General features: G+C 40.6%; 1 protein-coding gene across 1 annotated transcript; it reads left to right on the top strand.

Annotated features, from left to right (window-relative positions):
• On the top strand, positions 1–23,469 carry SLC19A3 (solute carrier family 19 member 3; the record flags this gene model as incomplete). Its single annotated transcript, XM_082841606.1, has 6 exons — positions 1–82; positions 15,644–15,795; positions 18,282–19,095; positions 20,655–20,847; positions 22,146–22,287; positions 23,311–23,469. The coding sequence occupies exons 2-6, from the start codon at positions 15,646–15,648 to the stop codon at positions 23,467–23,469; spliced, it is 1,458 nt and encodes a 485-aa protein (XP_082697732.1). The 5' UTR covers positions 1–82; positions 15,644–15,645.
• Between the last annotated feature and the right edge of the window lie 1,466 nt (positions 23,470–24,935).

Here is a 24,935-nt window from a genome sequence, read left to right as displayed (position 1 = left end):
CCCGACTGCTGAGGGTGCTGGTCCCGGGGGCTTGATATCCCGGGCTGTGAACAAGTTGGCGAGCAGAAATCCCCTCCTGTAGGTAAGAACGTCTCCAGGAGGTAAATTAATTGAAGAAATACCTTCACGCCTCGGCCGCCTCGCCACTCCTTCCCCCAGTTTCGGGAGCTTGAGCGGGGCGGGTACCTGCGCTGAAGCAGGAGGGTTCGGACTGGCCTGGGTTACACCCCTGGGCCTTTGGCGGACAGCCAGCTGCTTCCTGCTGCTACTCCCCCTCGGGTCCATAGCTCTGCCATCCACAGTGCTGAGATTTGCCCAAGTAGGTTTGGCTAGAATTGCTACTTTCAACCATCTGGAAAAGCAGATTAAATAAAACCTGAAGTCTGGTAAAGGGCCAGCATTCCCCATAGTTACATCCATGGTCACAGCTTTTAACTAAAAAGAAATCTTAGCACACAATTCCAAATCCCCATCCAAGAATGTCGAAAAGGTCCTAGTGAGGAAAAGAAAGGGGACTTTAAAGGTAAGAGATCCGGGACCCTACTGAGACTACTTTAACTGAAATTTTAAAATAATACAGTCGTATCTTACGACAATATTTCTGGAAAGGATACCTAATTCATTAAAAATGTGTTAACAATTACTTATCAAGTCCATGTTGCTGCCGTAAATATGCAAAAGGTTTGAGCTCGTGGAGCGCTTAAAATATGAAAAGGGTGAAGGAAATAATGTTTTCTAAAAATACACAGAAGTGTTTTGCTTCTGCAGACAACAGAACATATTGGTGTCTCGTAAGGCAAAATGTATGTCTTCGTTAAGGTACGTGTTTTAAGTAGACCAAAACATAACTTCCAAATACAGACATACTTCCCTTTATGGAGTTTTTAAAATACTTTTGCTCACTTCTGTGTCTCTGTGTCACATTTTGGTAATTTTCACAGTACTTTCAACTTTTTTATTATTATTGTATTTGTTATGGTGATCTGTGACTTTTGATGTTACTACCACCACTTGCTGAAGGCTCAGATGATGGTTAGCATTTATTTAGCACTAAAGTATTTTGAGATGCTGTGGCCTTTCCCGTTGCGGAACACAGGCCCCGGACGCGCAGGCTCAGCGGCCACGGCTCACGGGCCCAGCCGCTACGAACCCGTGTCCCCTGCATTGGCAGGCGGACTCCCAACCACTGCGCCACCAGGGAAGCCCAGCATTAAAGTATTTTTAAATCAAGGTATGTACATGGGTTTTTTAGACAATGCTATTGCACACTTAATAGGATACGATATAGTGTACACATAATTTTTATATGCCCTGGGAAACCAAAAAACTCCTGTGACTCGCTTTATTGCAATACTAGTTTTATTGAACCCACTTACAGTAGCTGGGAAGTACGCTTACATGTTTTTTTTTTTTTTCAAGCTGTCTTAGTGGTAGCTGAAGTGGACAAAAATACTAATTTCTTTCGGTCATTATTGGTTATGGGCCAACAGTGGTTTCTCAAGGTTAGGTAATGGTAAATGCAATTCAAGCCTAAGTATTTAAAGATGAATTGATTTGGCTCACTGCCCCTTAGCAGTTTAGGTGAAATTAGCTACTGTGTACCTTTCTGAAGTTACTGTCTCTGAACTATGAGGGCCCAGCTGTGTTCATTCTGGTTAGATATGCAAGGCATGCTTGCATGAGGGAGACGGGAAGGAAGCTGTGTTGAGCACCTCATATGGGCCAAGAACCAGATGGAGCAGTTCCTGAAATAACCTTATGGGGTGGGTGTGATTATCCCCATTTTTTAAAAATTAATTAATTTATTTTTGCTGCGTTGGGTCTTCGTTTCTGTGCGAGGGCTTTCTCTAGTTGCGGAGAGCGGGGGCCACTCTTCATCGCAGTGCGCGGGCCTCTCACTATCGCGGTCTCTCTTGTTGCGGAGCACAGGCTCCAGACGCGCAGGCTCAGTAGTTGTGGCTCACGGGCCTAGTTGCTCCGCGGCATGTGGGATCTTCCCGGACCAGGGCTCGAACCCGTGTCCCCTGCATTGGCAGGCAGATTCTCAACCACTGCACCACCAGGGAAGCCCGATTATCCCCATTTTTAAGAGGAGGCTGGAAAAAGTTAAATGCCTGCCATCAGCGGGCGGGGCCAGGAGGAACATGGGCTTCAGACTCTAAACCTATGCTCTTTCCACGGGACCACACTGGCTACCGCAAACACAAACCTAGGGAAAAGAATTAAATAAACAAAATATGTACAAAATAGATAACTAATGAGAACGTGCTGTATAGCACAGAGAACTCTGCTTCACTTTGCTGTACAGTAGAAACTACAACAACATTGTAAAACAACTATATCCCAATAAAAAAAAATTAAATAAACAAGCGTAATGCTGGGTAGTCTGCAGTGAGATGTCAAAAGATCAAAGCTCATTCGGTAATTTAACAACTAGTTGCAAATCATTTAGATTCAGAAGAATAAATTGGAGGTTACTTGCATGGGCTGGAGGCACAGTGAATACTTAAGTATTAAAAGATACTTTTCAGAAAGAGATAGTCATGACTCTCATACAGATTGAAAAATAAACACACGTTAAATGTTTTATTAACTCATTAATGAGGAAACTGGTAAGGCTGTTAGAACCAGATCAAAGGAGAATCCAAAGAATTGGTAACATTTATAGATCAGGAATGTTGAAATGGAGGTAAAACTGGTTTTCCATGGAGGTAAGGGGAAGAAGGCTATACCTTCCTTGGACAGCACTCATTTTCATGTCTACAGACAAGAGTTATTTCACATTGCCTCTGAGTTACTACAATTACCGTGCAGAGTTGCAAAATAGCTCAGACGATGCCTAGTTTTTCCTTGAAGCACTTTTTCCCTCCACCTCCACCCCACCCCGTGCCTTTGACTAATTACCACCCTGCATTTCAGTGGTTAGATGTGATGGGGTGACTTCGCCAGGGTGATGGTTTGATAGGCATATTCCTCCAGCTGCACCTAAGACCAGATTGATCTAAGCATAGACATACAGAGAATAAACAATCTGGGAGGGGATGATTAATTCCTCAGCATATGTTTCATGCAAGTAAAAAAAGAGTGCCACATATGATAAAATGGAATGCGAAGGGTATAGTTTAAAGGTCACCTGTATCTACTCTTGCTGTAGTTTTGACCAAAAGCAGAACTATTCGAGCCTGCATATTGAATATCTGGACCTAATTACCTTTTAAAGTTGTGTGGAGTTTTGAAGTTGTGTGTGTGCTTCATTTCAGTGCTGATTCCATGGTTTTGGTTTCACTTTGGTCTGGTTTGGGGGAAGGGGGCTACCTGAAGGATTATGAGTGGGTGGTGGGTGATATAGGACTACTTCATAGTTTTAGATTCTAAGTCACTTCATACAAAATTCTAGAGAGACTAAGTTAGATTACTTTAGTAATAGCACTCAGAGGGAAGTGTTTTGTTATTTTTACCTCCCTAATTATCTGTGTTTTAGAGAGATCTGAATCTCTTTGTCTGTTTTATTCAATGGCATTCTAAAGAGGGTGGCTACGGAACAGGGTGGGTTCCAGAGTATGAAGCCATCAGAAGGCGGGTGAGGTTTGGTGCATATAAAGCCATTGCTTCTGACAGCTCGATTCTGAAGGAGGAGGGCTTGAAACGCCAATGAAAGGAAGGGGCATTGTGACAGGGACTCGCAGCGGCTGGCAGCAGGAAGGAGCCGAAGCTGGATCTCAAGGCAGGAAACTGGACTAGGTTCAGGGCACAGAAGGAGCAGGTAACTCTGATTCTATCTGTATTATTTTGAAGGATGTTGTATGTGCCCAGACTTACAAAGTTTGTTGGCCTATCCTAGATTTGATTTATCGTCACTATTTCCATCCCAATATTCTAGGACAGACCCAGTTTCAAAGATGATGTTCTTTTTTTGGATTAAATAGAGGCCTTGCCCCGATGTAGAATTTGGAAAAACCTTAGTTGTTGCACCAATAAGAAAAGTGCAACTTTTGGGGAGTCCTACACAGCAAAATGCTCTGATGGGGGGGAAGCAGGTGTATTTCTTTCAACTGAGGTATAATGTATACACAATATAAAGTATAGATTTTAAGTTTGAGTGTTTATAATTGTATACACCCATGTAACTATAGCTTATCAAGATATAAGATATTTATCAAGATATTATCAAGATATTTCATCACCCCCAGAAAATTCCCTCATGCCCCTTTACAGACGGTTCCCACCCCACCTGCCCCCAGAGGTGACCACTGTTCTGATTTCTCTCAGTAGTAGAATCATATAAGGGTGTCCCTTTTGTGTCTGGATTCTTTTTAGGCAGCATAATATTTGAGATTTATTTTGCCTTATTCCAAGTATCAATGATTCGTTCTTTTTTTTCAAATTATCTTTATTGAGGTATAGTTTACTTGCGTATAATAAAATGTACATAAAATGCAAATGAATTTTGACAAATGTAAGTTTGTAATTGTGCTACAATCAAGATGTAGAGCATTTTCATCACTCCAGAAAGTTCCCTTGTATTCCGCTGCAGTCAGTCCCTCCCTTATCATCTCCTACCCCAGGCAACCACTGATCCAATTTCTACCACTACAGATTAGTTTTGCTTGTTTTAGGACTTTATATGTATTAATGGAATCGTACAGTTTTAAGTCTTGATTCTTTGGGACAGCATAATGTTTTCCACATTCAACCAAATTTTTGCAATAGTTCATTCCTTTCTATTGCTGATTAAATCAGTATTAGTTACTTAAATATACAGCATTGTTTATTCATTCACCTTTTAATGGACATTTCAGTTGCTTCCCTTTTTTTTCTTTTGCTATTATGAATGCTTGAACTTTCTTGTATAGATTGCCAAAAGGTTTTCCAAAGAGTTGGTACCATTTCACATTCTCACAAGCTACGTGTACAAACCCAGTTGCTCTAAATCTTTGTGAACATTTGGTATGCTAGTGTTTTTGTACTTAGACCTTCTAGTGGTTGGGAAGTGTTCTCTGTCGTTTTTCTTTCCAGTTTCTTAATAGTATCTCTTGAAGAGTAAATATGGGTTTTTTTGATGAAATTCAATGTATCACTCTTTTTCAAGTTGTGTCCTTGCTGTCACTGCAATGAAATATTTGCCAGCCCTTAGGTCACAAAGATACGTTTTCTTCTAGATGGTCCTCTATGATACTAGAGTTTACGAGGTCAAATTCGTTTTTCTGCAGAGAGTGAGACAGAGATAAGTAAAATGCATTTGAAATACAATGAAGTCACAGCTAAAATGCAGTAGCTCACTAGAAACTGCTGCAATCACCCTCCAGCCCTGATTTTGCAGCAGAGAACAGTAACTAAGTGGTTCCCTCGAGTCACTTCCCCGGCCCTTCCTCCAGCACTGCCTTGTCTTCACTTAAGCAGACTGCAGCTCTTTGAGCTGGATGTTTTACTCAAAGTCATATTTTCTTCTGTTTTAGTAGGAAGTAGATTAAAAAGCATAATTAGCTGTTATTCTCAATCAGCAAAAAGCGAATGTTTCAGTTTTCGGTGGTTACATTTTTGATTTGCTTCTAGCTGGTGAGAAGCTGGGCCTGGCAGTGTTGAAAACCCAAAAGGGGAGCGTGAGCTTTTTGGAAAATGTAACAAATGTTGGTTCTGCCTCTGTTTTTACAAACGCTGTGGGCCTTGGGGAGTGAAACCTTTTGCAAACGTCATCTACTTGCCCCGCTGCCCAAGCCCTTTGGAATTTAGAGGCTGTGAGATTCATAACTATTTTAAATTATCAATCTGTTGCTCTGTTATTTGAGATAGGTGTTCTGACTACAGTGAAGGTTCTGAAAATTATGCCCACTTGTCGGGTGCTGGTCGTCTTGTCAAGCACCCTCTCCGAGATGAATGGAATGATTAGTGAGGAGGGGTGGATAGGAGCTGGGTGGAGACGGAGGCTTCTAGATAGTTTCCCTCAAAATTATTAGCATCTCATTGAGTTCTGGCAGCATCTTCTACACAAGGATGGAAGAGGATATAATAAAATGAATCCTTTCTGCTGACCCAGTCCCTTATACTCCAGGCCCTCTGTTGTGGGAACCATTGCAAAACCGGTTTTGGGGAAGGTCTTGACCCCTGCCTCAGGGAGCCCCGCAGCTCTGAAAACTTTGGCTCTGGGAGCAGAATTCCATCTTCTGGGAGTGGGTGGGGGGATGTGATCAACTAAGGTCCTTTTTAGCTAGGAAATCCACCCAGATCTCAGAGCCAGGAAACCTACCGGTGTGCGTCAATTTCTACAGTTCTTGCTTTTTAATAGCTGCCTGTCCTATGCCACTGGAAATATGTATTTAGAAATTTGTGGCCATAAGAATTTTTATGTATATATTCACAGCCTATGGATTAGGAAATAGGACACTGTCCATGCCTGAAATTTAGATGAAGTCCAAGTTGTCATAGGCCCAATGTGGGTCCCTGTGGTATACAGGAATAATACATGAAAATTTTTATGTGCACAAACATGGAAAATGTTTATTTCACACAATGAGTCTACAAGTTAAGACTAACTGAAGGACATACAGCAAAGTGGAGGGCTCTGGACTCCCTGGTAGAGGAACCAGGAAATGTGCATTCTAGGTTAACCTTGAAACTCACTCAAAATGGGATCCTGGCAACAAAGTCAATATTTTTGTTTGCTTTCCATTAAAAAAAAGTTTTATTTTCCCCATACCATAGAATTATAATGACAAATGAACTTCTTTTGCAGTCAATATAAGAAAAATGGGAGTTTCAGGGATGATATTATAAATTAGGGGAACACTTAGGATTATTCCTAAAGCTATGCACATTCATATAGAAAAGAGTGTTGGCCTGAAACCAGTTGGAAAGATTTAAGGATATGATTAAAGAACAAAAGAAATGGAAAAAGTCAACAACATAGTAATTATTGGAATAAAAGAGGAGAGGAAAAATTGAACTCTGATGCCAAGACACTAAAAACAGTTAAGAGGTTGCATAGAAAGAAATTTTTCCAAGGCAGATGGAAACAACCAGCCCAAATTCATCATAGTCGAAAGTAAATCTTAATTTTTTTAGGAGATGAAGAAAAGTCTCTGAGCACCTCAAAATGAAGTCAGATTAGAAGGGGATTGTTATGTTAAGAAGGCTACTGTTTCCACATACCTTGAAGAAAGGGAAGCAGCAGTAAAAATGTGGGACCTTCTAGGACTAGATCCAAATTAGAGATTGAGAGATGCTGAAGATTTAACAGTAGAATATGAAGGATCCCTGGTGGGATGGTTGTGGATTTTAAAGAAAAAAAGTCATTATCCCCCTGCCAGCAAAAAGAGAAAGGAACACATAGATCCCAAAGTCATTTAGGTGGGTCGCTTCCCATCACAAAGGTGTTGGTGGTCTTTGGGGTTCGTTCCAGGTCACATGGGCTGGCTGGTCACCCCAGTGGTGCACATGGCAGTGTACGCCCAGGGCCCGTGTGATGTGCCCTCCATGTGTGCAGATAGCACAGCTGGGTCTGGCCTGCGGGGTAGGAGGCACAGGGAGACTGCAACCTGCCTGGGGCCACCGTGGCTCAGGAGTGACGCAGAGGCTAATGCTCAGGGCTCACCTGCTGCACCTGCTGTGTCAGCTGGAGTTCGCCCTCTGAAGAGTGCGCCAGGGCATCCCAGGCCACCCAGGAAGTCTCTATGGTCGATGTAGCTGCTCCAAGTCTCTGCTGATTCATACAGCCTCTCATGTTACTTGCGCCATCTTCATTTGTAGATTTTGAGTCACGGTAGCCAGATAGGCTGACTTCTGTTTGGAGACTGTCCTTTTTTTTTTTTTTTTTTCTCCTTTAACCTATCACGGTAGCCAGATAGGCTGACTTGTTTGGAGACTGCCCTTTTTTTTTTCCTCCTTTAATCTATTGCCCGCACAGCGTCCTTGTACCTTTTTTAAAACAGTGACGGAGCATGTGAGTAATATGTGAGAATTACTGCCACAGGAGCAGCTTTGGAAAGGATTATCTTATTTGGAAAATGCAGAAAGGGGAAAGAAAAACATCTTTCAAAAGTGCCAACTCAGAAAATCAACCTGATTCATGTCCTCAGGTTAGATTCAATGAAGCAAAGGGAAGCTTCGAGTTCTCTTTAGAAGGAGGATAATTTTTTGGGGTTCAAGTGGAATGATAAGTGGTCAAGTAGCAAAAAACCCAGCCTGTTCCAGAATGGTATGTTGCCCTGAAGGCTGTGGTCCTTCCAGATAGAATAAGTGTTCTATGATGATGTAAACGGGTGTGCTTATGAGGGATGTCATTCAATATTTAGTCTTATTCTTTCCTCTGAAACCTCTAACCCACTGGCTGTATCCACAGCAATAATGTACAGTGTGGTCATATATATATACAGTTGACCCTTGAACAACATGGATTTGAGTTGCACAGGTCTGCTTATTTACAGACTTTTTTCAATAGTAAATACTCCAGTAGTACCCAAGCTAGTTGGTTGAATCCGCGGATCCAGAATCATGGATAGGGTGAAACTGCGAACACAGAAGGCTGACTATAAGTTATACTTGGATTTTCAACGGCAAGGAAAGTAGGCACCCCTAACCCCCCGTGGTTCAAGGGTCAACTGTATTGATATATTCCAAACAGAAGTTTTGGAAAACACAGGCATACTCTGCAGTGCGCTTTGATATTTAATGTTTTTCTGAAACATTTTTTTTTAAATCCTGTTGGCAACCCACTAAAATTTTTTGATACTGACAATCTGAAAAACACTATTTAAAATAAATTTGAATTGGAATTTTGAGGATATAGCAGGCACTCTCAACACAGTGTAAGAGGAAAGATTACTGAACTTGTAATTAGAAAAACTGTGTCCAAGTTCAGGTTTTAATGTTGGTTAAATGTGAAAACCGGCACAAATCTTATTGCCTCTGGCCCTCAGTTTCCTTATATATAAAACAAGGACAATACCACCTCCTCTATCTACTTCACAAAATTGTCAAAGAAAAATTAAAATAATTTGCAGCCATTGTGGAAGACAGCATAGAGATTCCTTAAAAACTAAAAATAGAGCTACCACATGATCCAGCAATTTCACTCCTGGGTATATATCCGGAAAAAATGAAAACACTAATTCGAAATGACACCTGCATCCCAGTATTCATAGCAGCACTATTTATAACAGCCAAGACATGGAAGCAACCAAAGTATCCAGCAACAGACAATTGGATTAAGAAGATGTGGTATGGGACTTCCCTGGCGGCACAGTGGTTAAGAATCCACCTGCCAATGCAGGGGATACTTGTTCAAGCCCTGGTCCCGGAAGATCTAACATGCCACGGAGCAACTAAGCCTGTGCGCCACACTACTAAGCCTGCTCTCTAGAGCCCGCGAGCCACATCTAATGAGCCCACGTGCCACAACTACTGAAGCCCGCATGCCTAGAGCCCGTGCTCCACAACAAGAGAAGCCACTGCAATGAGAAGCCTGTGCACCACAACGAAGAGTAGCCCCCGCTTGCTACAACTAGAGAAAGCCCGTGTGCAGCAACGAAGACCCAATGCAGCCAGAAAGGAAGGAAGGAAGGAAGGAAGGAAGGAAGGAAGGAAGGAAGGATAAGTTAACGTGTTAAAAAAAAAAAAGAAGAAGAAGATGTGGTATGTATATACACAATGGAATATTACTCAGAATGAAATACTACCATTTGCAGCCACATGGATGGACCTAGAGAATATTATGCTTGGTGAAATAAATCAGATAAAGACAAATACTATATAATATCACTTATATGTGGAATCTAAAAAATAATACAAATGAATGTATATACAAAACAGAAGCACACTCGGACATAGAAAACAAGCTTGTTTTTACCCAAAGAGAGAGGGAAGGCAAAAGGGACAAATTAGGAGTATGGGATTAACAGATACAAACTACTATAGGTAAAACAGATAAGCATCAAGGACCTACCGTATAGCACAGGGAACTCTTTTCAATATCTTGTAATAACCTATGATGGAAAAGAACCTGAAAAAAATATATATATATATAAACTTAATCACTTTGTTGTACACCTGAAGCTAACACAATATTGTAAATCAACTGTACTTCAATTTAAAATTTTAAAATAATTTTCCAAATGTAAAAATTGTAGAAAGAAATTGCATAAGTGATTTGATTATCATAGTCATAGTCATGATGACAGAAAGAGCAGCATCTCCTCAATAAGATAAAAACAAAAGAAGATAACCAGTACTTCCAAGCATTGTGAGGCCAGTAGCCTCAGGCTTCTCCACTAAGAGAGAGAGGATTTGGGCAGGACCCAGTTTGTTCGGTTGGAATCCTAGAGCCCATATTGACAGCGCTTTTTGGGGTAGCTGGCAAAGAAATGAGAAGAAGAAAATGTCGAGATGGTGGGCATGGTGCCACGGAAGTAGGAGGCATCTACCCCTCAGGGAAAAGTAAGATAAACTTGGAGCCAACAGACCCAACCCTGAACTCAGATTTAACCTTTTTTAGCTGAGTGGCCATGAGCTCTGGGGAGGTTCAGTTCCCACGTCTGAGAAATTGGGGGCTATATATATATATATATATACACACATATATATATATACATATATAAAATCTATAATATAGTTGCTTTATATAATTATTTGTCTCTAATCCTTAGAACAATCCTAATTCTATGTAAATTTTATATATATAATATATTGTATACAGATCTTCCTTGACTTACAAGGGTTAGGGTTAGGCCTCAATAAACCCATCAGAAGGTGGAAATATCCTAAGTCAACAATACATTTAATGCACCTGACCTACCAAACATCACAGCTTAGCCTCACCTACCTTAAACGTGCTCAGAACATTTACATTAGTCTACAGTTGGGCAAAATCATCTACTACAAAGCCTGTTTTATACTAAAGCATTGAAATGTCTCATGTAATGCATGGAATACTGTACTGAAAGTGAAAGGCAGAATGGTTGTCAGGGTCCAGAAAGGTGGTAAGTGTGTCGGTTGTTCACCCTGATCGCCTGGCTGAGCGGAGGCTGCCGCTGCCCAGCATGACGAGAAGGGATGGGTTAGACCACATGTCACTAGCCTGGGAAAGGATCAAAATTCAGAGTGCAAAGTACACTGTCTACTGAAGGCATGTCACTTTCGCACCATCATAGAGTCAAAATATCCTAAGTTGAACCGTTGATAAGTTGGGCTTTACTGTATTATATAAATATAATTATAATTAATTATATATCATATTGTATATAAATATATTGTATTTTATATGTAATATGTAAATATATAAATATATTTTATGTAATATATAAACTATATATTATATATAACATAAATATATACATTTAAAATTTTATAATATATAAATTATATTTATATATAATATAAATATATTATAAATATATAATATAATCTGATATAACATAAATATATAATAAAATATATTAACATTATATTATAATTTAACATAATATATATAAATGTATAAAATGTATAATAAAAATATGTATACATATTTAAATATATATTAATCGCTGTGGTGACTGAAGGAGCCAGAGCCATGGTGCTTTGTTCAGGGCTGAACACAGACAATGTTGGATAAGCAGTTTAGGTTGGATGGGACAGAACAGGTCACAGACGGAGTGCTGTATGCACATCAAGGGGATAGCGGGTGGGGCAGGATTGGAGAGTCCTATCTGAAACGTCGGAATCCCCTGAGGATTCTTCCACCCGTCCTGGACCCTCCAGGGCCTAGAGGTCCAGCAGAGAATTTGGGGGTAATAGGTGTATGTGTAGGTGTGGGAAAGCTCCCTGGATGGTTTCCGCCACCTCCCCCACCACACTGTGGCGTGGAGCTGCTCAGCCCAGTGCATGGATAAGGGAGGAGGGGTTCTTGGGCCTCAGGCATCAGACTCACTCAGCGCCTATAAATGCAGATGCCTAGGCCTCACCGTGCCTACTGAATCACACTTTAGGGCTGGAGTTCCGGAAGCCGTATTTTCACCAAACCCCCGGTGATGATGATGCGAGTCAAGTTCACAGTCGTAGTGACTGGCCAGGGTTGAGAAGGGCTCTGCAGTGAGGCAAGTGCTTGACGAGGAGACCCTGGGCAGTGGGTGGGGGGAGGGAGAAGAACAGCCAGATGCCAGCAGCCCAGAGTCTCAGAGTCTCCCAGGGGGCAGCAAGCAGCGGGCGGGGACAGGGGCCGTGGCCCTGGAGGCTGAAGAATCGCCAGCAGGTGAGACAGGGTCTCAGAAGGGTGCAGGAGCTCCTGCTGCAGCTAAACCAGCTGCTCTACTCAGCCCTCCTCGGTTAAAGGACTCCTGCGCGTGTTCGCTTAGATGCCTTCTCTCATGTTCTCCGGCAGAAAAACTAGCTTTGGAGCATGCGTCTGTTTCTGTGGGAAGGGGCTGGAAAAGGAGGAGAGAAGGAAGCCCAGCAACCCCGGGCCCACGTGTGACCCCCCCCACCCAGGTGTTTCTCAGTTGTTTTCAGCTAAACCCAGACACCCTCCCTCATTTTCTCCTCATTAAGCCCGAATCACTGTGGGGCCTGCCACGTGGAGAGAGCCAAGGGAGGGAAAATGACATGTTTGAGCGGCAGCTCTGTGCCCAGAAAGGCGCCAAGTCCCTTCCAGGTATCAAAGCCCTTGGTACCCACAAAAAGCCCACACATGCAGGTAGCATTGTTATCCCACTTTACAGACGAGCAACTGAATGCAAGGTGCTTGTACAGTTGAAAACCTCCTTGGCCTTTACCTGGTGCTACTAGGAAGGGCCCTCAGGAAATCCAGACAGAGCTTTCCTGCTTCTCAGAGGTTCATCCCCTTCCTTCTACGAGACTTACTGTGTGGAGAGCTCTTCCAGGCACAAGAATAGAGCACTGACCCAAACAGACAAAAGGCTCTGCCCTCCTGCTTACATATACTGTCTTTCTCTGCTTGACCTTCCCAACTAAACCCAATGGTGCAGCACTATTAGAACAGTTGTGTCTATGGCCCTGGCACGCTGAACGCACCCCATCCCACCTGATGTCGGAAGCTAAGCAGGGTCGGGCCTGGTTGATATCAATACTTGGATGGGAGGACAGTTATCAGATGGAAAGATAGATGAGCCAGGGGTCTCTTCGCAGCCCAGGGGCCACGGGCATAGTCCTAGGTCTCTGAGATGCACAGAGAGAACAATGACTTGTGGAGTTAGTGCACAATCCGTGGTCAGCAGATGGAAAGAATGTTCTAGATGTAGAGTCAGCCGATGTCACCCCATTAAGACTACCCTTTGAAAGATGGCCAAGCCTTAGTAATTGCCTACCCAGGATAGCCCTTTCTATAAAAACATTACTCACAAACCCTGGTAGCAACTCAGGAAGAAGATAAATCCCGTGCATTCTAGGCTGAGGCAGGAGGTAGAGGACCGTCAAATGCAATACGCTCTTGGCAAGAAGTTCACATTGTCACATTGCTCACATTAATCCACTTCCATGTCCATATCCTTCCCCTGATCTCTGTGCAGCCTCATGAAGGTTTTTGTTGACAGAAACAAACTCATTTAACTTAAGAGAGGAACGACACAGCTGTCTGGGACCACCTTGTGAACAGGTCGGGTGGGTGGCAGGCCAGTGGTGTGACTCAGCAGGTCCCCCACCTCCTCAGCCCCTAGCAGAGTTCCCACCCCACCTTGCTCTTGTGAAGTGAGCATCGTCTCCCCTCTCTCTGGCCCACTTTCAACTTGTAATTGCCCCTGGAAGCTCTGGGTATTAAGCCATACTCTTCAGCATGAATGTGTTCATAAAACACTTCCCTCACTGTGGGAAGAGGATGTCATTAGGTTAATAACAGCAGCCAAGGAAGAAGGCCACCAGAATGAGGCCAAGTGGAGCAGGTGACAAGACCCTGGAGCTGGGAGCCAGGAAGACCTGGGTTCAAATCTTGACCATGTGGTTTGAAGCCAGTTGTTGGACATCTTGGATCTCCCATATCCTCACCTGGGAATCTGGGAAATTATTGTGTGTTATAGTTATTATGAGGATTTAGTTAGATTAGATACAGAAAAGCATCATACAGCAGGTTAGTTTCTTTCCTAGGACTTAGAGAACTTAACCACGCGCAAGACCACCAAAAAATGTGTCCCCTTTACAAAGTAATGCTTGATCCAAAATATGAAGGCATGAGGGTGAGCTTTCCCGTTGCACATTGTAATCCCCATGAAAAAGCAAGATGTTTTCAAACGTGGCCACCGTAAAATAAGGGCTTTGCTGTTCTTGTTTTTCTGTGCAGTGATAAATGAAATCCTCTACTGGAGTTTTTGTCTGAAATGTGAAGTTCAAGCAATTTTATTTCTGGGTTAGGAAAAACGTATGAACTGAGTATGAACTGTTAATGAGCTACCTGCCCCCCTGAGTGGTGTGAAACTTCAGACTTAGAGATGAGATGGGCCCAGTCAAAAAGAAAAGCGCAAGAACAGTCTAAGACGTGACACCTTCTATTCCCAGCCCAGAGTTAGCACCAGGATGGAAAAGGGGGGAAATATGGAAAAGAAGGCAAGTCAGAGCTTTATCCAGTTTAAGTTTTTAACTGAAGAATTATAAATTCTCAGATCATAGACACCTAACAAAAATAACTTGGAGGTCTATTATGTGTCAAGCACAATACTAAGCAAGAGAGAGCCTGATGGAGGGAAAAGATGTAAATAAATACAGTGTATTAAGATTTCTGAGTCAGAAGTTTCCATGCAAAATAAAGTGTGCAGACAGAAGAAGCCTTGAGCAACTCAGTCTCTGTTCTCTTGGTTTTGACCTCCTAGAAGGTCATGTCCAGACAGACCTCGTTTTATTGCACTTGACTTTATTGCCCTTCACAGATACTGCAGTTTTTACAAATTCAAGGTTTTTGGCAACACTGCCTGGAGCAAATCTATCAACACCACTTTTTCAACAGCATTTGCTCACTTCGTGACTCTGTGTCACATTTCAGTAATTCTCACAATGTTTCAAACTTTTTCATTTTTATTATGTTTGTCATGGTGACCCCGTGACTAGTGATCTTGGATGTTAACATTGCAAAAAGATTACGAGTCGCTGAAGGCTCAAATGACGGTTAGCATTTTTCAGCAATAAAGTATTTTTTAATGAAGGTACGCACATAGCTTTGTTAGACATGATGCTGTCTCACACTTAATAGACTACAGTACAGTGTAAACATAATTTTCATATGCAGTGGGAAACCAAAAAATGTGTGCTGTTTGCTTTATTGTAATATTTGCTTTGTTGCAGTGGTCTGGAACCAAACCGGCAGTAACTCTGAGGTATGCCTGTACACCAGTAATTCACTAGCCAATGTTTTACTTACTTTTAAACATCCACTGGTCCATTGTTTACCAATTATTAGTAGCTACTTATTACCATGTTTATGATGGAGAGCACTAAAGAAGTGGGACTCTTCCCGCAGCAATAATGAGTAAGAAGTTTGTTGGCAAAGGAGGGTTGACTGATTCTCCTAAGGAATAGTTGAAAGCAGTTATTCATCACTCACCTTTTCAGGTCAGCTTCAGATGGATGAAACTTTGTCCTTTCATTAAACATTTAGAAATGAGCCTTTCATGACATCCAGGATGCCAGAAAGAATAAACATCAGTTAATTTTTGTTTTGTTTCCATTTGATCAGCCATGAGTTGTTTCCAAACTTCAGCGAGCCATTCCTGGATTTATCCCACTGTGATCCTCTGCCTGTTTGGATTCTTCTCCATGATGAGACCCTCAGAACCCTTCCTTATGCTGTATTTATCTGGGCCAGATAAAAACCTGACCAGTGAAGAGGTGAGTTAATATACATACATATCTTGATGTGGTTTAATCTTACAGGACTCAAACAAGGACCTAGAGTGAGGTTTTCATTCAACTGGAAATAAGATTAACACACTGACCTCAATGAATCCCATCTTCATAGTATGTGTTATTTTATAGAACGGTTCAAACTACTCTTTCCTCCTCACACTTGCAAAAATGGGAAACCAAAACACATTGCATGTGTAATAAATATTTTCACTTTTGTAGACTTCTAACATTAGGCTTAATGCATGGGAACATGTCAAGTCTTCATTGATTCTATTATACTAATCCTAATTCTATTATACTAATCCTAAAATAAAATCAATGATGCCAGGCACAGGATCTAGTCCTAATAAACTTTTAGCCTGCTGGGGTATAAGCAGAATCTGTTTAAAAACTGTAGCATTTCTTTAGGACACTAACTCCATTTTGAAAAACTATTTATCAGCAGGTGAGACATTAACAGCTTTATCTCCCAGCTTTATCTTCCCCAGAAGTCCCAATTCTCTTACTCAAAGAATCCACCTCTTTTTTTTTTTTTTTTTTATGACAAGTGCAACAAGAAAGTGCACTGACCCAGTCGGAGAATTACCCTGGGCTGGTTTTATAGTCTCCAGCCATAGCTAAGAAAACACTGTAGAGTGTGTGGCTTCACCTGAAAGGCTCACTGATGCTGCTTTATTTGGTGATAAGGTAGTATGGATGGAAGGGCAAGCTTATTCTATTGTATTGTAAAATCACTTAGGGGAAACTCTGTTTCAAAGTTTCCCAGATGGAAGCATGTCACTATTAAGACAAAGCAAACAACAGATAGACATCCAGAATCAACCAGTGAGCCCAGGGGTCTGCTTCCTTGACCACTATGGACCAGCTGGACCTCAAAGGCGCAGCCCAGTTACATTAGCCTTTCAAATCACTGAACATTCCCCTGTCATTGAAACAGGGACCACTGAGGTTGCTGGAGAAAGCAGGGGGCACAGAACAAAGTCTAATGCAGCTGACCTGCACCTGTACCCATCACGCCTCAAATATCAACAACTTCTTCAGTCCTTTCTGTGAATGAACCTTGAGGTGCCGTGCATTTCTGACTAAATCCATGAGATGACCCATATTAAAGTGAGGCCAGAATTGAGTGAGCAGAGACAAATCAGTAGAATTGGAGGCAAACGGGGTTGGGAGCCCAGCAAATTTGGCCAGGAAGGAGATGAAATGCATTGCTTGTTCCCACACCATAATTCTGCAAGATGATTTACCCTGTGCTGTCTTCATCTGGGTGTTCATCCAGACTTGCAAGGCTGAGATTTTTGTCATAATGATGAATCACATAAAGGTAAAGGTTGCTGGATTATTCTAACACTGTAGCTGCTTTATCTAGGGTTGTTATCTCTGAACAAGAATAGTATTTTTTAATAGCCTGAAAAACCCACAAGTGTCTGTTGAACAATTTTTAACTAGTTTACAGGCACACCTCAGAGATATTGCAGGTTTGGTTCCAGACCGCCGCAATAAAGTGAACATTGCAATAAAGCAATCACACAAATTTTTTTTTTAATTTCCCAGTGCCTAAAACAGTTATGGGGCTTCCCTGGTGGCGCAGTGGTTGAGAGTCCGCCTGCCGATGCAGGGGACATGGGTTCGTGCCCCGGTCCGGGAAGATCCCACATGCCGCGGAGCGGCTGGGCCCGTGAGCATTGGCCGCTGAGCCTGCGCGTCCAGAGCCTGTGCTCTGCAACGGGAGAGGCCACAACAGTGAGAGGCCCGCGTACCGCAAAAAAAAAAAAACAGTTATGTTTTCACTATACTATAGTCTATTAAGTGTGCAATAGCATTATGTCTAAAAGAAGTATATACCTTAATTGAAAAATATTTTATTGCTAAAAAAACGCCAAAACAATTACAATAGTAACATCAAAGATTATTGATCATAGATCACAATAACAAATATAATAATAATGAAAAATCTTGAAATATTGTAAGAATTACCAAAATGTGACAAAGACATGAAGTGAGCAAATGCTATTGGAAAAATGGTGTCAATAGACTTGCTCAATGCAGGTTGCCACAGACCTTTAATCTGTGAAAAACAAAACAAAACAAAACACGATATCTGCAAAGCACAATAAAGCAAAACACAATAAAATGAGGTATGCCTGGGCTCTAGTGTACATACTATTATAAATTTAATATAGCTCAGATTGCACATTAAGCCAATATATTCTTCTACGGAGATGCATGTAAGTATATGAAGTGGGTTTTTTGGTGGGGTGCAGGGAGCTCTCCTTTCCTACTGGGTTCCTTGAAAATCAGTTTTCTATTGTGCTTTCTCATAATACGAAGAATACCCTATTTGATTGGATGCAGACTTTTGTATCGGGCAAGCGACATGTACCTTAGTAATACACGAATCTGAGAAAGGTAACCCTCCTCACTTCCTGGTGCTTCATGGTCACAGGATCCATTTTTCAACTCTGCAGATCACAAATGAGATCTTCCCCGTGTGGACATACTCATATCTGGTGCTGCTGTTCCCGGTGTTTATCCTCACCGATTACGTCCGCTACAAGCCAGTCATCAACCTACAAGGGATCAGCTTCATCATTACCTGGCTGCTGCTCTTGTTTGGCCAAGGAGTGAAGACCATGCAGGTCGTAGAGTTCTTCTATGGGATGGTCACTGCCACCGAGGTGGCCTACTATGCCTACATTTACAGCGTGGTCAGCCCAGAGCATTATCAGAAAGTGAGTGGCTACTGCAGGAGTGCCACGCTGGTGGCCTACACGGCGGCCTCAGTGCTGGCCCAACTCTTGGTATCCCTGGCCAACCTATCGTACTTTTACCTCAACGTCATATCCTTGGCCTCTGTCTCCATGGCCTTCCTTTTCTCACTTTTCCTACCGATGCCTAAGAAGAGCATGTTTTTTCATGCAAAACCCAGCAAAGAAGCTCCTCCAAAGCCACCAGGAAAGGATACTGTCTTTGAGGAACCTCAAAAGGATCATGAACCAGGTGGACAAGAAGTAGTCACTGTTTCAGGGAACCCATATGATGGCCATTGGAGCAGCCCAAAGCCAAAAAATGTAGCTTTGAGAGTTTTTGTGCAGTGGTTACAAGATTTGAAGGAGTGTTATTCCTCAAAACATCTTTTTTACTGGTCCCTATGGTGGTCTTTTTCCACAGCAGGTTATAACCAGGTTTTGAACTATGTTCAAGTCCTGTGGGATTACAAGGCACCAGGCCAGAGTTCCATAATATATAATGGAGCAGTAGAAGCTATTGCAACCTTTGGGGGTAAGTAAACTTTGATCTTCCTTTGATGGGCTACCCCCCACTAAGTTCATTTCTCCAGTTGCTAAATTCTCCATGGTGGTAAATTAGGTCTGTTCAGAAGGCATATTAATCTTTTCCAGGAATAGAAGACAGTGGGGCAAAAAGAGGGACAGGACATTTCTATTTAATGTGTTGCAGTTACTGGTAACTCAAGAGCTCGGAAGTCAGCACCAAGTGATCACATTCTAGTCAGATTCCCAAGATTCCATTTCATCATCAAGAAAAGTGTTAATAATGCCCCCTGTTCTTTCAGGATTGTTTTTAATATCAAAAAGATAATAGGCATCTTGTGTATAAAAAAGGTGTTTTTATTATTTTAGAAAATGAACTGAACTTTTAAGACTTCCAAATTATCACTGGAAGGATTTTTGTTAATAAAGAATTTGATTTAGCTAGTGCCCATCTTTAAGAAATTCCAGGCTCTACACCACAAATTTTCAAAATTAGCTTTCTTATGAGATTTAAGTCAGAAGTGGAAGATGTTATGTGAGTCAGGATTCTAATATCAGAGGAAAATCTGCCTTTGAAGTTCCCTCTACAATAAATATTTATATCCTGGTTAATGGAAACTTAAATTCAACTAAGACTTTGAAGGTATTTTTCTAGGAAGTAGGAGATTTCCACACCCTGTTTTACATAAATTTTCAGAAACCTCATGTGGTGTCTGTTTTATTATTGTCTCCCTTTTAGGAGATTTCAGTTTAACTCCTGGAAACCAAGACTGTACTAGAGTTAGTTCACTGAAATTATCTCTCTTACATTCCAATTTCTGGGAAGAAAAGTAACTTTATGTCTTTTGCAGTGTGGTTCTTGCCTAGATCACATGTGGAAAAGTTAATCAAATCTCAATAATTTGAAACATAAATATCTCTCACTAATTGTTAAAGAGAACTATAATTACTAACTCTAATTACTGTCAATTATTCAATCTTTTAAACTCTGTAAATTGTTCACCCAAAACCTCAAGTAAATTAAGCCAGATCTTGAAGAAATTAAGATGGAGATTAGAAGTAAAATTAAGAAAGATTAGTAATAAAGACTAAAACTTACTACCTGATGCAACGTATCTGTTACCTATCACTGAGAAAAACAATAAAGAAAGGCAAATATTAACAGGCTAGATGTACTGCCAGAGCAGTTGTTTCACCTTTATCTATCCCTGCCCTGAGCATGTTGTATTAAGTGACTGAATTTATGTATCATTTCTCCCCACTCTGTGGGTGGTTAGGAACCTTTCTAGTCCCTCTGCATAGAACAGTGCATGGCATGTAGTTGATGCTAATTAAAAGTGTGACAACTAAATGACTGAAAGAATAGAAATTAAAGAGAGTAGCCAAAGGAAAACATGCTTGAGACATGGATAAATCCCCATTTAGGTGGATCACACTATTTTCACGAATTGGGAAAGCAATATGTTTATCTTTCAGAATTACCTGAGACCTGAGTTCTTAAGAGAACATGTTGATGTTTCCCATGGGCAAAGTCAATATGTTGGATCTTCCTTAATGTTTCTTCTTTAGGGGCCCTGGCTGCCTTTGCAGTGGGTTATGTGAAAGTCAACTGGGATCTTCTGGGAGAGTTGGCTCTGGCCATCTTCTCAGTTGTCAATGCAGGCTCTCTATTTCTCATGCATTACACGACCAGCATATGGGCATGCTATGCAGGCTTTTTGTTATTCAAGACCGGCTATATGCTTCTTATCACCATAGCAGTGTAAGTATTACTAAGCATTTCTTCCCAGTCCTAAAACTAAACCATATTCTCTTTTCTGTATTCCTATAATTCTTTTGAGAACTTTGGAAGGATTTTAATCAATTGCAATATTAAATGTTGACTACTTCATATTAAATTAGGCACAATTGAGCCATCTTTTCATTTAATTGCTCACCGAATATTGCTAATATTAATCAGCAAGGGAAACAAGTGTTGTAAGTTCATAAACCAAAGGCAATGATACATGGTCAGGTTGTGATTTTTATTTCAAACAGTTTGCCAATTTGCACGGTGTAATGCAATTTGATTTTGAATGATTAAGTTTAGATTACACCTCTGATTTCACTTGGTTGCTTGAGTAATTCCAGGCATATACTTTTGTATGAAACAAAATATTTTCAGCAAGGTGGATACTGAAAAAAGTAGATGCAAAGATTACAAGAAACTATGAATCCCAGAGATCATTTTTTTAATGATTAAAAACATTTGGTTCTATATATAAGTGCAGAGAAAGCTGACTATAGGATATATGCTTTGGTATTAACCAAAAGAGATAAGAAATATTTGAATTTCATATCACATGAAAGTAGAGCCAAAAGCTTTATAAAGTTTTGAGTTTTAGTCTGTGAAAAATGCTTGATAAGTAATTGACAAAACACGGAAATGTGGACCCTGAGAAAAGATCATGAAACAAAGGAAGGAGATGAAACTTGAGGCAAGTTCATTTTTTTCACCAAAGGGTATCTGTTTAATGTATCAAACTCATGTGTCTTGAGTTTTTTTTAAGGCGAGTATTTTGTTAAGGTAAGATGACATTGTTTCTTTTCATTTTAAGAATATTCAGAACCCAAAGCCTTTTACCTGCATTCCAAGGAAGAACTATAAATAACATATATCTGCCAGTCTTTCAAAAGTGCTTTGTAATAAGATTTCAATATCTATATAATTATAAAAAATAGGTTTCTTATGAGATTTAAACCAGAAGTGGAAGATGATTCCAATTCCAATTCCAATTCTGGCCTCAGTTTAATATGGGTCATCTCAAAGGAAGAACATTTAGGTTTAATTTCTGGAACGATTAAATTGGATAGGAAGAATTTTGCCATATTTCCTTTAAGTATATTTTAATTCAGCCTTTAAGTATATATTTTTTCCTTGTTCTGCTTGTTCTGTTTTCTTGTTCTGAGATTTAGACAAAAAGTGCTGTTAACAAGACACTGTTTTCTCTTCATTTTCTTTTAAAGATAAGAATCCCATACACGTTCTCGTTAAAAATCTTATTCTATGTTGAATGACAGGTTTCAGATCGCAGTTAATCTGAGTGTGGAACGCTACGCCCTGGTGTTTGGAATCAACACCTTCATCGCCCTGGTGATTCAGACCGTTATAACCGTGATCGTAGTAGATCAGGGAGGATTGAGGCTGCCAGTCCACATTCAGGTAAGCTGCAGTACTTCCATTTTCCTATTCACGCAGTTGTGGGGGATGTAGAATAACCTGGTCATCTCAGAGGGCTTTTTCAACCTTACCACTGGCAGTATTGAATTTCTTGGCTAGGCAAATTTTAAAATAAACCATGCCTTAGTACTTCCCTGGCAGTCCAGTGATTAAGACTTCACCTTCCAATGCAGGGGGTGCAGGTTTGATCCCCGGTCAGGGAGATAAGAACCCATATGCCTCGCGGCCAAAAACCCAAAAGATAAAACGGAAACAATATTGTAACAAATTCAAAAAAGACTTTAAAAATGGTCCACATCAAAAAAAAAAAAACTTAAATAAAATAAAGTAAAATTAGCCATGCCTTTAACTATCAACTGTAAAACCAAGTAGGTTTTGAGCAGTAATCACTATAGGTTAGCATTTGCCTTTGGTTCCTAAAACCCTATCAGGTAACACTCTTGCCTTCATGTCCCCCTTATGTCTCCTCCTTCCCCCGTGGTCCAGTACCACAATATACTAAGATGCAACTGGGAAGGGGTACGTGGCTGCAGAGTTCACTTCCCTTTTAAGTCTCTCAGAGTACTGAGAGACTTAAAATTAGTCCAATTTCACATTTTACATGTGGATCTGAAAAAAAGGGGATAAGGCAGGTAAAAAGTAACCTTAGTGTCGAAAACTCATTCCTGGAGACATTACATATAGCATTGCACTATCCTCCAAACATAGACACGTAAATCAGTGGGATTTAGTGTTTCTTTCACTATTGGTGGCATGTGCTAGAATTTGAATCCAAGCAACCCTGACTCCAGAGCCCACACTCTTAGTTACTGCATTGCTTACCCTTTCATTCCTGGTTCTTCTAAGAGGGGAAAAGAGAGTATTGTGCACATCTAAAAGATCCATATTAAGATCCTGATTCTCGGTTACCCCATCATCCAAGTAAATCAACAGCATCACTATGTATTATCAATAACGTAGATAGTCATATTTCATGAATGTCTAATTAACTCTGTTTTTCTCTAGTTTTTAGTTTATGGGAGTTATTTTGCAGTCATTGCTGGCATTTTCCTAATGCGAAGCATATTCATTATCTACTCAACCAAATGCCGAAAGACAGTGCAGAGCTCTGCTACAAGTCAGAATCCATATGGGCCACACCCAGAAGAACCAAAGAACAACTAATGAACAAGGCTCTAACCTCTGTCAACCACTACAGCCTCTGAGCAAGGACTCTGCTGGTCACAATGTCACGGAGTGCCATAAATTGACACACTTCACAAGTCTGGATTCCAGTGAAACTTTTCAAAGCCAGGAAAGTTCAGCTTTGGACCAGATATCTATGTACCCAGCTGAACTGGTTGCAGCTGTTCAGGTATACCATCTCAATTAAACAGCCTATGTTGGGGAACCCCAGTGAATAACAATGACTGGAAAATTCTGGTTTTGATTGCTTGCAAGGATGTGCAAGTGGCATGGAAACAAACCATGAGAAAACTCCAACCATCCTAGAGTTTGATATTCCTCATTTGTGAGCAGAAATACTAACTGAAGTGACCCTCTTGCTTGGCTTAGATATTTGTTTTATTTTACCCAAAACAGGCAACACAATGGATATTTTTTGTCACATGAGCCATTGTCCTTCTTCTTCCATTAAGTATATTTCTTTAAAACTTACAGTTCCTTGAGAGAATTATAGGGCTTGGTCCCACTTCTAAGGAATCCTTTTCTCTCCTGATAACACAGTATTATTCACAAGCTATTATTTGATAATATCACCACTTAATTTTTTAATCATTACTCCTCACTTTGTGCTCTTCTGAGCTTTGTTGTTGAAACTCTACCTCAGGAATAACTCCAGACCCTCCTGTGTGGCCACAGAATGACATTCATGCCAATTCCCAGTGGCCCCAGGAGAGACAATGCGCTTTCTTCTATCATGACCCCAGACAAATGTTTTAATGTCATGTCAGTGTGATGTCTGCCTAAAACAGAAAAACTTAAGTAGAAATTTTCAGGGATTTCTAGAAGTATTCATAAATAAGGAAACACTGATGGGGGGGGGGGAACACCTAATTTTTAGATGACACAGATTGTGCTAAATAAAATTAATTGGTGCAAAAATATTAAAGAGCCTTTCTGGTTTTTTGGTGAATTGTGCTGAAAATTGGTTGAGTTTATCTGTCATTTGAAACTTCAACAAAAATTTCATTGAACATTCTGCCACTGGGAATAATGAATGCTGATTCAAGATTTGTGTTTCAAATAGACTTTTCTCCAAATCTCAAAATTCAATCTCTGGACAAAAAATTAAAATTCAGTCCAAAAGCCAATACAGTGGAGAAAACTAATAACTAATTACATCAAAAGCAAGAAAAGAATGACCACTGTTATCCTTCTTGGTTATTGTCCTGAAGATATTAGCCAACACAGTTAGACAAGAAAAAAAATTGAAAAATCAAAAGTTGGAAAGGAAGAGGCAAAACCATCACAATTCCAGAGGCTACAAGTATGCACCCAAGGGTCTCAACTAAAAACTGAGTAATATAGAAAGTAAGTAAATAGAAATCAAAAGTTTTCATGATACAACAACCATTTAGAAGATATATGGGAGTAAAAGACCACATTTATAATAGAATAAAAATAAAATA

Source organism: Leucopleurus acutus (assembly GCF_964270905.1).
Source record: "Leucopleurus acutus genome assembly, chromosome: 6".
Classification (NCBI taxonomy): domain Eukaryota; kingdom Metazoa; phylum Chordata; class Mammalia; order Artiodactyla; family Delphinidae; genus Leucopleurus; species Leucopleurus acutus.
This window is presented reverse-complemented; position numbering and strand designations above follow the sequence as displayed.